Source organism: Malurus melanocephalus, unplaced genomic scaffold (assembly GCF_030028575.1).
Source record: "Malurus melanocephalus ecotype Western Australia unplaced genomic scaffold, MMel_1.1 scaffold_105, whole genome shotgun sequence".
Taxonomy (NCBI): Eukaryota; Metazoa; Chordata; class Aves; order Passeriformes; family Maluridae; genus Malurus; species Malurus melanocephalus.
Window position 1 is genome coordinate 2,213,470 of NW_026623337.1, and position 13,673 is coordinate 2,227,142.

The following is a 13,673-nucleotide window of genomic DNA, read 5'->3' on the forward strand; positions in this document are numbered from 1 at the left end:
TGTAGCCTCAGGTATTTTGTGTGCTTTGCTGGAAGATGTGTTTTCTCTGTTCTCCCATCAGCAGCATCATTGTGCTGGGCTGTGTGCRAGCCCGGCTGCCTTCTGGGCAGCTGCACGCATAGATGGCTCCTCTCTAAATGTTTACACTGGCTCAAGCTTTTTATTTCAGTTGATTTGACTGGAATGCAAAAAAACTGTGCGAAGTAGAGGACGGGCAGATACAAACACCAGCATGGCATTCAAAAGGGATCAAGGCCAAGTGCTGGGTGTAGGTGCAACAGGGAGGGTGAGAGGCTGTGCTTCCTGTTTCTGACACAGTGGGTCAGCAGAGGAGTTCATGAAGCTGCAAAACAGAACCCAGCCCATCACAAACAAACAAAAATACACCCCAAGAGAAGTTGAGCGCGAGGATGGATAAAGAGGGAAGATACTGTTGAACATTTTCAGTGTCTGTTCGTGGTACCCATTATGGCTAAGAACAGACACTGSAGGGTGGGAGGAGGCATGGCACTGCTCTCCCGATGTGTGGAGGGCTGTAGTGAAGCAGAGCATTGTTCATGTTCACTGGATAGGATGGGGGGATGAAGGTATATGCTAAGTAGCGAGCGACACCTGGCTTTGGTGCTGGGAAGTAGATTGTAAGTGTGGGTGTGAGCAAGTCAAGTGAAATACAGTGCCGAGGGAGGTGGTGGATTCCAAAGGATTTAGGAGCATGCTCCCGTCCAACCACCTTGACAAGGCCTCCTTCTTGGGGGCTCTCAGCATCAAATAGCAGCTGGTACAGAGGGCAGCTTCCCATGCTATTTGTGACCTGGGACTTTTCACTGCACAGGTTCCCACTGATATGGCCTTCTGGCACCTGGGGACAGRGCTACAACAAAGTCACTTTTGTTTTGGTTTAGTGAGCTGATGTAATGACTTTGGGGAGCTTCTGATCTGTTGTRTTTCAAAGTTCATTCTGAAAGAAAAGTCTCCCTGTGCATTGTGGAGGGCACCTCTCTCCTCACACCCAGCCTGTGAATASAGAAGCACATAGAGCCAYCTTTCATACCTCAGGGTGTCAGCCAGGCCAGTGTTGTACGMGYTCTGCTCACAMAGTGCTGCYTGCTGTGCTGTGATAGGMACCGTGTGCCCCCTTTCTGCAGCCTTGCTCAGTGTGCCTTACCAAGCCAAACTCACTCTTGTCACCCTGCCTTTCTGGCTGTCACTACATACAGGTCCAAAATTTAAGGCCAGTATAYCTTSCTCTTAGCTAGAGAGGATCCCASCTASAGCTCTTTCCTTTGGTTGACATGAACTGTTCTGGGACTGGCAGTGGTTGCTCAATCCTGGGACACTTTCCTCCTCTGGCTGCTCTGCCATGGCCAGGGGACAGCTGTGCATGGGTGTGTTTCTCTTTGCCTCTTCCAGCACGGCGTTGAGGAGACGGCAGCAGARTGCCAGAAGCTGGGAGCCACTGTTCAAACCTTTGTGGTGGACTGCAGCAAACGRGAGGAGATCTACAGCACTGCAGACAAGGTGGGACAGCAGGGGCATGGCCAAGAGCTTTCCCAAGCACACTTGATTGTTAGAAAAGTCGGTAAACTAGAGAAGAGGTGTTGTACACAGATCCTGCAAGCTCTTGGAAGCTCCCCACTCCTTGCTGCTCTTGGTACACAGAGTACTGTAGCATTTCCAAGATTCCAGCCAGTATCATCCTGTTTGGGAGGCTCCAGCATATCCCACCCTGTTGCCAGGTTTGCTCTCTAGGGTTCCAGTCTCTGAAGGAACATAGACAGCACTGGGGACATCTGAAACATTTTATTGTAATGGCTGTGGTCCAGCTGGCTCGAAACAGTCTGTACTTCCATGATCCCAACTGTGACTACATGGATCAAACTGAGCACAATGTGTGGAACATAATAAATACTGGGAGTGATTAAACGAGAATCAGATCCTTAACAGATTTCATGGCACTAATACACAGTTCCTGCCACATCTGGAAACTTGGCATGATCTCGGTCACCATTAGATATCCACTGTTAAGAATTAGATTAATTACGGCTTATCTTCCCCAGGCTTGCATATTTTTTTCCCCCTGAACAACAGACACACTTTTGACCTTTCTTTTTTCTCCAAAAGGTGAAAAAGGATATTGGGGAYGTGACCATCCTGGTGAACAATGCTGGTGTGATTACAGCTGCTGACTTTCTCTCGACTCAGGACCAGCAGATAGAAAGGATGTTTGAAGTCAACATTCTTGGTCACATGTGGGTAAGGGCCACCACCATCTCCATTGCTGCAGTTTTCTGGGATCATTGCTGAGGAGGCATATTTAGTGAATTACCAGTGAATTACCAAATAAGCTGCATAGCACAGGGGCACCCAAGTAGACTGCCTGCTGGGAAACTGGAATAGCCTCTTGCTGATCTGAGCTGCATAGTGACAGCCTCATCTGCAGCACAGGCTGGTGTGTATCAGAGTTGTTGTGGGGCTGACAGGGTGGGAGGGTTTCAGCTCTTCAGCCGTGCTTGCTTGTGGCAGAAGGAAAGGGAAGCCATAGGTTGAAAAATGGTTTATTGTACATGCGGGGGATATGCTTCCTGTCAGCATTTCTGCTGACACCTGAAACCTTTAAAATCAGCAAAGGAAAGACATGAAAATCAGCTCCTGTTTGCAGCCAATGCCTGAAACCTTTGGAGAGCAGGTTGCCAACTGCACCACTGGTCAGAGAACAGGTATCCCTGTGGCTCTGGCAATCTGAGGTGCTGTGCAGCACGCAGCTTTAGGGATAGCTTTGGTCACCTAGTGAATGGCATTCAGGGTCAGTGCTGAATATGCCTAAGAAAACAATGTTCTTTTTGTCCTTCCTGCCCCCTGCATTTTTGCCTCTTGGTTTAAATGACTTCCAAGACCGCGAGAGCTTTTCTGCCAGTCATGATGAACAACAACTATGGACACATTGTCACAGTGGCTTCAGCAGGAGGTCATTTTGTGAGTCCTTTCATGGTGGCTTATTGGTAAGTGATCTTGAAATCAGTTTGCTTCATTTTAAAATTTTAATTGCATCTTCTCYGTGAGAAAGTACACGTTATTAGCTCTGACTGAATCGTGAGCAATGTTTGTATGAAAGAATAGTCATGTGACTCATCTACTAATGAAAGATTCTCCTGTTTTCTCTCCCTCACCAATGCAGACTTTTGCTTAGCAATAAAGGTATCCTTTTCCCTTCTCCTTCTTAGAATGTAGTTATTCTGTGATTTGTTGCAGTGTTGTCAAGTAAACCCTTCCTGAGTAGCTTTTCATCCTTTTATGATTCTGGTATTGACTGTATAGAAACAGAATCACAGAATCATTGGGGATGGAAGAGACCTTTRAGATCATCTGGTCCAACCATCCACCCAGTGTTCCCACTGTAACCCCTAAACCACATYATGCAGTRCCAGATCCAAAAGCCTCTTAAACACCTTCAGAATGKTGACTCCACCACCTCCCTGAGGAACCTCYTGCARYGCCTGACCACWCTAACATTGGAAAGATTTTTTCTTATATCTCACCTGAATTTCCCCTGTCTCAGCTTGAGGCCATTTCCTCTGTTCCTCTTACTGSAGGCRTGGCAGAAGAGACCGACCCCTCCTCACTGCAGCCTCCTTTCAGGGAGTTGTAGAGAGCCATGAGGCACCCCTGAGCCTGCTCTTCTCCAGATTGAACAAACCCAGCTCCCTCAGCMATTCYTCTTAAGACATGTTTTCTAGACCCTTCATGAGCCTTGTTTCCCTYCTCTGRACRTGCTGCAGCATCTCAATGTCCTTTTTAAAGCAAGGGTCCCAAACCTGAATGCAGCGTTCAAGGAGTGGCCTCATCGAGTACAGGGGAGCAGCCACTTCCCTGCTCCTGTGGGCCAGTACAGACCTGGGTGCCTTTGGCCTTCTTGGCCCCATGGGCACCCTGYTGGCTCRTGTTCAGCTGCTGTCAGCCAGCACCCCCCGGTGTCCCTTTCTGCTGATCAGCTCTCAAGCTGCTCCTCTCCCAACCTGTGTCATTGCATGGGGTTGTTGTGACCCAGTGCAGGACTTGACCCTTCACCTTACTGAGCCTCCTGCAGGGGTGTCCTCAGCCCGTGATCAAGTCTCTCTAGGTCTCCAGCAGAGCTTTCCATTCCTTGAGCACATCAACACTTCCAGCCAGTTTAGTGTCTTCTTTACAATTACTGAGGGTGCATTCAATCCCCTTGTCTGATCATCAGCTAAGGTGTTAAACAGGACTGGCCCCAAAGCTGAGCCCTGGCAAACACCATTAGTGACCAGCTGCCAACTGGATTTATCTCYATGCRCCACAGCTCTSTGGACCCARCCATCCAGACAGATTTTTACCCATTGGAGAGYCCACCCACCAATTTTTTTTAAGAGCATGCTGTGGCAGATGGTGTCAAACATTTTACTGAAGTCTGAATAGATCTTAGATACACACATCCACAGGCTTCCCCATATCTGCTAAGTGGGCCACTTTGTCATACAAGGGGATCAGGTTGGTCAAGCAGGACCTTGCTTTCATAAATCCATGTTTCCTGGGTTTGATTCCCTGGTTGTCCKGCATGTGCCATGGCAGTCAGGATGATTTCTTCCATAACCTTGCCTGTAACCAAGGTTAGGCTGACAAGCCTGAAATTGCCCAGATAATCCTTCTGATCCTTCTTGTAGGTGGGTGTTAYATTTGGCAATTCCCAGGCAGACGAAACTTTTCCAGTTAACCAGGGCTGCTGGTAGGTGATTGAAAGTGGTTTGGCAAGTTCTTTCAACACTTCCTTCTGACATGGATCCCATTAGGGCTCATAGACTTGTCAGTGTCTAATTGGCACAGCAGGTCACYAACCATCCCCTCCTGGATTATGGGCCCTTCCCTCAGCTCTCTGTCCCTCATTTTCAGCTCTGGGAGCTGAGTATCCTGAGGACAATTGGACAATATTAAAGACTGAGACAAAGAAGGTATTAAGTACCTCTGCCTTTGCCTCATTCCCTGCCACTACACTACCCTCTGCCTTCAACAGCTAATGGAGACTCTCCTTGACCTTTCTTTTGCTGTATTTATAGAAACTTTTTTGTTGTCTTTAACTTTAGAAGCCAAATCAAGTTCTAATTGGTCTTTGGTCCTTCTAATCTTCTCTCTACATGACCTTACAACATCTTTATAGTCATCCCAAGTTATCTGACCTTCTGGGGAGGATAGATTGTCTTYTTTCCCCTAACTTCCAGCCTCAGTTCTCTGTTTAACCAGGCTGGTGTTTTCCCTGACAACTTGTCTTTCTACCACATGGGGACAGCCKGCTCYGGAATRTTTCACAATTCCTTTTTGARGCACACCCAGCCTTCCTRGATGCCTTTGCCCTTCAGGASWSWSWCTGTCARTCAATGTCCTAAACAGGCCAAGGTCTGCCCACTGGCAGTCCAAGGTGTAAGTTCTGCTGCCCCTCTTTACTTTACCCAGTATTGAAAACTCTGACATTTCGTGGTCCCTCTGCCCAAGATGGCCACCAACCACCACATCAGCCACCATTGCTCTGCAGGTCTACCAGGGCACCTTCTCTAGTGTCTTCCATACRCTCCAGGAAACTGCTAAGCTGCTTCCTCTCTGTATTTCCAGCAGACATCTGGCAAGTTGAAGTCACCCACAACAACAAGGGCTGGCAACCACAAGACTTCTGACTTCTGCCAGATGCTGGTAGAACACCCCATCTGCCTGTTAGCATGGTTGGGTGGTCTGTAACAGACATGATGCCCACCCTGCTGACCTTCCCCCTGACCTACCTTCATGATATAAAATTACTTTTCCACTTGAAATATGTTGGGAAAGTCATGGTGCATGCACAGAAAACCTATTAGACTGTGTGTTGTCGTTCTGCATCACATCCAGCCTTCTATAAAGGCAAATCCAGCTTCCGCTGGGAACACTCTTTAGAGCAGTCTTTTCCTGGGAACACTCCTTCTTAGAGAGTCACTCACTGTCAGCAATGTGAGAACTCCCCAGGCAGGGATTTTACTGGGATTACACTGCCAAATGAGTAGAAGTGAATGAACTGATTCTGTGATTCTCCTKTCTTTGGAGTTGATTTAAACGCCAGACCTATTTCCATGGCCTCAGGTTTTTACTCAGTTTTGCTGGCATAAAGCTCMTCTATTTCAAAACTCACACCAAACTAATACAAGATGCTCCTGTGTACTACAATAAACAGTACAAATTTCAACAGAGACAATAAATAGGTCTCCATTTTGACCCTGCTCATCCTTCTTATTTTTAGACATTCAAGCTGCATTCTTTCTAGTAATCTTATCTCATGGGAGAAAACGGTATATCCATTGATTGATTCACTTTAGTAGCAATTTTCTAAAAATTCTTGACATTTGTCCRTTTGCAACTAAAGTGCCTTTTGTGAGATATCTGCTATGCATTACACAATTGCTCCCAGAAGCAATAATATCTAATCCAGCACAACATCCTGGCACARGGAAAGTTAGAATTGGTCCTTAGTCTGTCTCTCCGATGGATTATATTATTGGAGGGTTTTTCCTCCTAGCCTGTAGAGTATGTATGACTTTTAAGGCTATTTGCAGTTATAGAAAGGTAGAAATAGGATTTCTGCCTTCTCATTTGTACCCTTTTCCTTTCTGCAGCTCAAGCAAGTTTGCTGCAGTTGGATTTCACAGAGCTCTGACAGAGGAGCTGTCTACCATGGGAAAGGATGGAATAAAAACAACGTGCCTTTGTCCAGTTTTTATAAAYACTGGGTTTGTCAAAAACCCCCGTGCAAGGTAACTCTCAGTACTCTCCATTCCTGTTCTTCCTTCTTTGCATCAAGGCACTGCACATGATCCCCAGCTTTGGCCTCTCTTCTAACTGGCTGTATAACAGTGTGTATTACTGGCTAAAGAAAATCTGCAGTGTCCATGTGATGGTTGCATTTGAATTACCTGAGTTTGTGYAGCTCTGAAGCCTCCTACATCAGCTGCTACCACTCTTGATTACTGCAGCCCTTACGTGTTTGCTTTCCTGTGTAGGCTTGGGAAGATTTTGGAGGTTGAAGAAGTTGTAGAGGCTCTGATGGAAGGAATAGTGACCAACCAGAAAATGGTTTTTGTTCCACCCCAGCTAAACATGGCTTTGCTTTCTGAAATGTAAGTACAAAGGAAAATTAAACAATGGGTAGTATGGAAACAAAAGTACTAACTACTTGAGGAAACAAGGTTCAGACTTCTGAGTCAGCATTTTTCCAGAAAGAGCTGAGGACCTTCTGCTTTTCAGTTTGTTTCTTYACATCACCACTGAAGAATGAGGTCATAAAGGCTGGGAACATTGCTTTAAAAGGGCTCTGCTGCTCTCTGTGATGTAAAGCAAGATTTACCCTCTCACACATCCTAATCATCCAGTGTAGCCACTATGATAAGGTGGTGTTTTTACCTGAGCTCAAATTCCAAATCTGGAATTCACTACGTTAAACTCTTAGTTAACTCCTGCAGTATTTTACAAAACACTTGGTAAYATCTTGTTTGCAAAACTCAACACTGCACAGTGGGAACAAGATTTTAAGTTTTTTGCAACTCCAGGGACTGCTTGCCCAGAGTACAAGTCTGCAGAAGTGTAGGCAAGTCAAAACTAATGCTGTCAAAGCACTTGGGATAACTTTTCTTTTTTGTAGTAATTTGGGACAGGAAGATAAAGAGACAAAACACTTTTGAGAAGGAATCTTGGGAGTGGGAACTGCACCTCAGTTTTAATATCTCATTCTTCCATAGGCAAGCTGCTTTTCAGAGCTTGAAACATGTGATACACACCTACATCTGTATGATACTGAACCTTCCTTGATGCTGCAGAGTATCACATACTGCCCGTAAATAACCTGCCATTGGAACTGTCTTAAGAGGCTGGGACTGGACTTCAATTAGTCAGAGACTGAGGAGAGCTATGGAAATCATGTCCAGTTTAATAYTCAGTCTCAGCTCGTGTGTGTCCATGCATGTTGCTCCCAGACCAGCCCTCCCCTCACCTGCAGTGCCACTTTTGTCCGTAATTTTTCTGTCCCACTTTTAATTTCACGTTGTTGTCTCTTTCAGGGTGTTTCCAGAACGTGCCCTGAACACTCTGAAGAAGCTGGCCGTTCCAACATTTGATGCAGTCATTGGGCAGAGAAGCACCCACTGAAATGAAGAACTGATTCTCWTTTCCCAGAGGCACCAGTGAAAACAGAACATGTGCTGTTCAGTGGGTTTGATTCAGGACAGAACTCAGGCAGGTGCTTCCAGGCCACCATTCCCAAGCACACCTAAAGACATATCCCAAACCTAGAGCAGGAACACACCTGCATTACAGGGAATGTTAGCAAAGCAAACATGCAGCTCTAGAAGGGCTGCCTTGAATGTACATGTCATGACCTCTGTCTCATTGTGCTGAGGCAGGCAGGAATTCCCACAAAGCCCTTGTTTGGGACAGTTCAGTTGCCTAGTTGAGTGCAGAGGGATTGCCTGAAGATTTGTTATTCTGAACCCATCCCTAAGCAAAAACATCTTGGAAGAAGCAATTTATAGAGAAAGTGAGTGGCCTGTTTCATCTCTTAATAACTTTAAATTTTAAAAAAATGTGCTCTAATGAACACTTACAGATTTGTGTGCATTTGTAATGAGCATTATTAATAATTTGTTTTATTGAAATAATACAGCCTTGTTTGTAATGTAAAACCTGATTACAACATCAGTTATGTGTTAGCACCATCAACACTCCTTATTACAAATAAATACATTTTCTTAAACCCAGAGATGTCTCTCAGCAATCRAAGTGGTAATCAGGTTCAGGCAAGGACAGTGGAGCAGCTCCACAATACTGAAAGGATCAGTTTCCAAACTGATCAGTTTCCAAATCAGCTGCCAAACACCAGCCCAGGCTGCAGGGATGATGCAGGTCCCTGGGCACATGGGGAAGCTACATCAGGATCAGTGAGGTCCGGGGCYAGGCAGTGCAGCCCACACAGGGASCAGGGCTGAAAGGCAGTTCCAGGGCTGAGAGGGTGCAGGGGAAGGCTCCAGAYGAGCCTTTGCACAGCTCCTCATGACAAGCCAGGAGCCTGCTCTGATGGGACAGGRGGTGAAARCCCTGAAGGTCATTGGCCTGTGGTCCAAGAGAGCAGCAGCTGATGACACACRGGTCAAAGAYCCCTCCAGAGCACAGAGGATTTGTGCACCCACTTGTGCAACTCCCACCTCTGCAGGCACTTGCTGGCTTGCAGCCATCCCAGGCAGGAGTAATCACACTGCCAACTTCAGCATAGTCGGAATTCATCGTGTTCACCTGAACATTTCAAGTTGTTCTGTAAACAGGTTCTTCAGAAAAGRGAGAGCCCTCACCAYCCAGCTCCTCCTGCTCTTGGCTRRCAACAKGTAGAAGTTTGCACTGTTGACAGTTTAAATAACACACAACTGTTTTCCATTTTGCCCATGGAACATTCATGTAACAGGACACTCAGGGTATGTCAAAGCACACTTCCCAGCTTCAGCTCTTGTGTAGCTTCACAGTGCAAGATTCCTGCTAGATTCCAGGAAAGAAAAGAAGGGGTTCGCACAATTCAGGACATTAAAAAAAAAAGTTATAAGYCAATTARAGAACAYTTAGGCATCATTTCCATTWAAAAACTAAGTCAAAGTGTRGGGGACTGCATCCCTGCTTCTTTTTGAGCTGCATATTGCCCTCTTGCTACSCTTTCAGACCTGTCAAGTATGCGAGACACTTGAAGCCAAAGCACATCTGTTTAGCTTTTTGATTATATTCACTTCCACCTATTCTTTCCTAGTGAGGAGACCAAAAGTCTAAAAATACAAAGTCTGGTCACTCTTGGGTGCCCAGCAGGGGTCTGTGTGAGCAGGTTTCATACAGCCAAGTCCCAAATATGARGAGTGGTACCTCACATCCTGGCCTAGCACTTGTTACAAGTCAAGTTAGTGATTCTGGCCCCGTGCTCTGCCTGCTGCTGAGATGTGTCTCACAGTCAGTGCTTCCATGCCCTCCCTGCCTCCTCTGCCTTGGCCCCAGCACTGACTGGARCCCTGTGCCAGGAAAATGACAGCACCGCTGAGCTGTGCAATTGGGCTCTGGCACAAATRCTGATGTTTTAATTAAGCAGAAGATGAAATTCCAAGAGAAAAGTAGGAAGCGCCTAATCAGAATCTCTGTGCTGGAATTGACCCAGTCTCTCATTGACAAGGTGAGCTGCAGCCAAGCCACCAGGACAAAAACAGTATTTGTCAAAAACTAATCTTATCCGGACACCGATTTTGGTCAGTTCCCCAAGCAGCTAAAAAATATCCTTAAATGAAATGATGGACATGACTGTGATACATCTGGTTTTCTAACTGAAGAGCAAAGGAGTAGGGTCAGCAACCGTTTCCAGGAAAGSCCATGCAATTACATTGATAGAGCCAGAAGAGACACCTGAAAGTACTTTTCTCCTATTTCCTATAACCTGTTCTGATTAAGGTTCTGAATGCTCTATTACATACAAGTGAGTCCAAAGTGAGTTTTGTGATTTAGACTCATTTAGATAAAAAGAACTCAATTTGTGCAATTCAATGCCCTTTTCCATTTATGGAAACTAAGCAGGCATAGTATGAGATGGAAGGTCTGAGTATAGATAACTAGATAAAAGACATGATAAGAAAAACAGTGAAGCAAGAGCTCACTTGTGTAGTTCCAGAAGTTGAAGGGATTTGTCTCATTTAGCTTTCCTTAAATGACCTGGAAGAGGATGCTGGGKGGCAAAATCTGCTGACAATGTACAGATATGCAATGGAGGGAAGAACCATGAAGAAAACTGCTCAAGGACCTCATGGCACTGAGTGACTGCACAGTCAAAAAGCAGGATTTGAAAAGAATTACAATACAGACTTGAAGGGAACTTCAAGATGCTTTTGTTGGTAAGTGGGTGAACAATTTTATTGCCACTTCTGCCCCCACCTGCAGCAAATGACAAACAAGAACATGTTTTGCTGCTTCCTTGACACAAGGACCTTAGAGAAGGACAGCAAGGCACTGTCACCTGTGCAGGGACAAAGAAAGCAGAGAATGAACACTTGGGGAGACTGACGGATGCCATTTGGCAGGATCACAACCAAGGGCAAAACACTGAGGGGTTTGAACACCTCTRCCATCTGTGTTTCCCTCAGCCAAGAAGGCAGAAAATGCCCTAAAAGCCACCTTTCTGTACCCACGCCCCGCACRTCCTGTCAGCTGCAGGAGGAACACGTTCCTGCTAGGAAAAATGGGAGTCCGGACTGCAGCCCCTCCACACCGCTCACCCAGGCTAGCAAAGGGACAGCAGCACAGGGACAGCAGCACAGCGACACCAGGAGCTCAGGGGGGGACAGCTGGGCGGAGCAGCCACCCAGGGCTCCCGCCCCCCCCCGGGGGTGGATCCTGCGGGAGCGAACGGGACGGGTGCGGAGAGCGGCTGCGGGTAAATCAACAACCCACGAACCCTCAAAAGAGATTAAAGTTCAGTTCTGTCCTCAAAAGAGCTCCGCGAGAACAATGAATCTGTTTCTGGAGGTGCTCGTGTTCTTCGTCACGCTCCTCTACTCCTACCTGGAGGCTTTTGTGAAGCTGTTCGTGCCTGTGAGGAGAAAGTCTCTTAGCGGGGAGCTGGTGCTCATCACGGGCGCTGGCCATGGCGTCGGCAGAGCSACCGCCTTGGAGTTCGCCAAGCGCCAGAGCAGGCTGGTTCTGTGGGACATCAATAAGGTAATGGCACACTCGTGTCCTCACTCCGGCAGCTCCGAGGCCACGGGAGATTTAAGGGCAKYYCCAGATTGCRCCCCSATCGCCTCCTTCCAGCCGCTCCCATCGCTCCCGCTCGCCCCTGTCTCTGGGATGCTGAGCGCCAGGAGAGGGTTTGGCCGCACTTGGAGCGGAGGATGTGGGGCTCTGGTCCCACTGTCACTCGGTGCTACTCGGGAGGGAGCAGGCAGCCCCCGGCAGAGCCCCTGCGAGAGGGAAAGAAGTGCTCAGGCAAGCTGCTGTTGGAACCGCTGCCTGGGCTGGCACAGCGCCCCACTGGCACAGCCTTCTGGCACCTGGGGACAAAGCAACAGCACAGTCACTTCTGCCCCGGCTTAGTGAGCTGATATCATGACACAGGGAAGCTTCTATTCCCTRCGTGTCAAGTGTCATTCTCTGAGGAAAGCCTGTCTGCATTGTGCACTGTTGTGGTGGGTTGACCTTGGCTGCACACCAGTTGTCCACGAAGCTGCTCTATTGCTCCCTCTTCTCAGATGGACTGGGGAAAAGAAATAACATGGAAAATGGTGACTCGTAGGTCGAGATAAAGCAGTTTGCTAAAGTAAAACTGAAAGTTCGTGCACCCAAGCAAAGAGAAAACATAGTTTTTATTCTCTACTTCCTATCAGCAAGTGATGCTGGCCCACGTGCTGGGAAACAATTGCTCCGGAAGGCAGACATTGTGAATAGCAAGAYGCCTGCCCTTTACTTTCTCCTTTTCTTAGCTTTTGTACCTGAGCTGTAATTGTATGACATGAAATATCCCTTTGGTCAGTTTTGCTCGGCTGTCCTAATTGCCTAACTGTGTCCCCTCCCAGGCCCTACTGATGGAACAGGGAATGTTGAGAACACAATGTTGATGCTGTGCCAGCACTGCTCAGCAGCAGCCAAAAACTTGGGTGTGTTATCAACGCCTTCCTAGCGACCAGTGCAAAGCAGAGCACTGCGAGGCTGCTCCTTCTCAGCCAGATGGAATRAAACTGTGAATGGGCACCTCTCTCCTCACACCCAGCCTGTGAATACAGAAGCACATAGAGCCACTCTCCATATCTCTGGGTGTCAGCCGGGCCTGTGTTGTACGAGCTCTGCTCACATTCACAGTGCTGCCTGCTGTGCTGTGATAGGCACCATGTGCCCTCTTGCTGCTGCTACGTGTGCCTTACCAAGCCAAACTCACTCTCGTTGCCACATTCTTAAGGCTGAGAGAATTGGGATTGTTCGGCCTGGAAAACAGATGGCTTTAGAGTGACCTAATTGTGGCCTTCCAGTATATGAAAGGGGCTTACAAAAAGATGGAGAGTATTTACAAGAGCATATAGTGGCAGGGCAGGGGTAAATGGTGTCAGACTGAAAGAGAGGGGGTTTAGATCAGATATTAGGAATAAATCCTGTACTGTAAGGATGGTGAGGTACTGAAAAAGGTTGCCCACAGAAGTTACAGATGCCCCATCCCTGTAACTGTTCCCAAGGCTGGATTGGATGGAGCTCTGAGCAACTTGGTCTGGTGTCCCTGCACATCGTATAGGGGGGTTGGAACTATATAATCTCTAAAGTCCCTTCCAACCCAAACCATGCCATGATTCTATGATTTCCTTTCTGGTAGTCACTCTACATGGGTCCAAATTTTACAGCTGGAATATCTATACTCTCAGTGACCCCACCTACAGCTCTTTCCTTTGGTTGACATGARMTGTTCTGGGGCTGGCAGTGGTTGCTCAATCCTGGGACACYTTCCTCCTCTGSCTGCTCTGCCATGGCCAGGGGACAGCTGTGCATGGGTGTGTTTCTCTTTGCCTCTTCCAGCACGGCGTTGAGGAGACGGCAGCAGAATGCCAGAAGCTGGGAGCCACTGTTCAAACCTTTGTGGTGGACTGCAGCAAACG

General features: G+C 47.3%; 1 protein-coding gene across 1 annotated transcript in view; it reads left to right on the forward strand.

Annotated features, from left to right (window-relative positions):
* The first annotated feature begins 1,298 nt into the window (after positions 1–1,298).
* The window catches only part of LOC130575370 (estradiol 17-beta-dehydrogenase 11-like), a 16,484-nt gene continuing 4,109 nt past the window's right edge, over positions 1,299–13,673 (forward strand). Inside the window, exons 1-2 of the mRNA XM_057369213.1 lie at positions 1,299–1,518; positions 2,122–2,253. Coding sequence (XP_057225196.1) covers positions 2,221–2,253 — 33 coding nt within the window. The 5' untranslated portion in view covers positions 1,299–1,518; positions 2,122–2,220. The remainder of the gene's footprint in view (positions 1,519–2,121; positions 2,254–13,673) is intronic.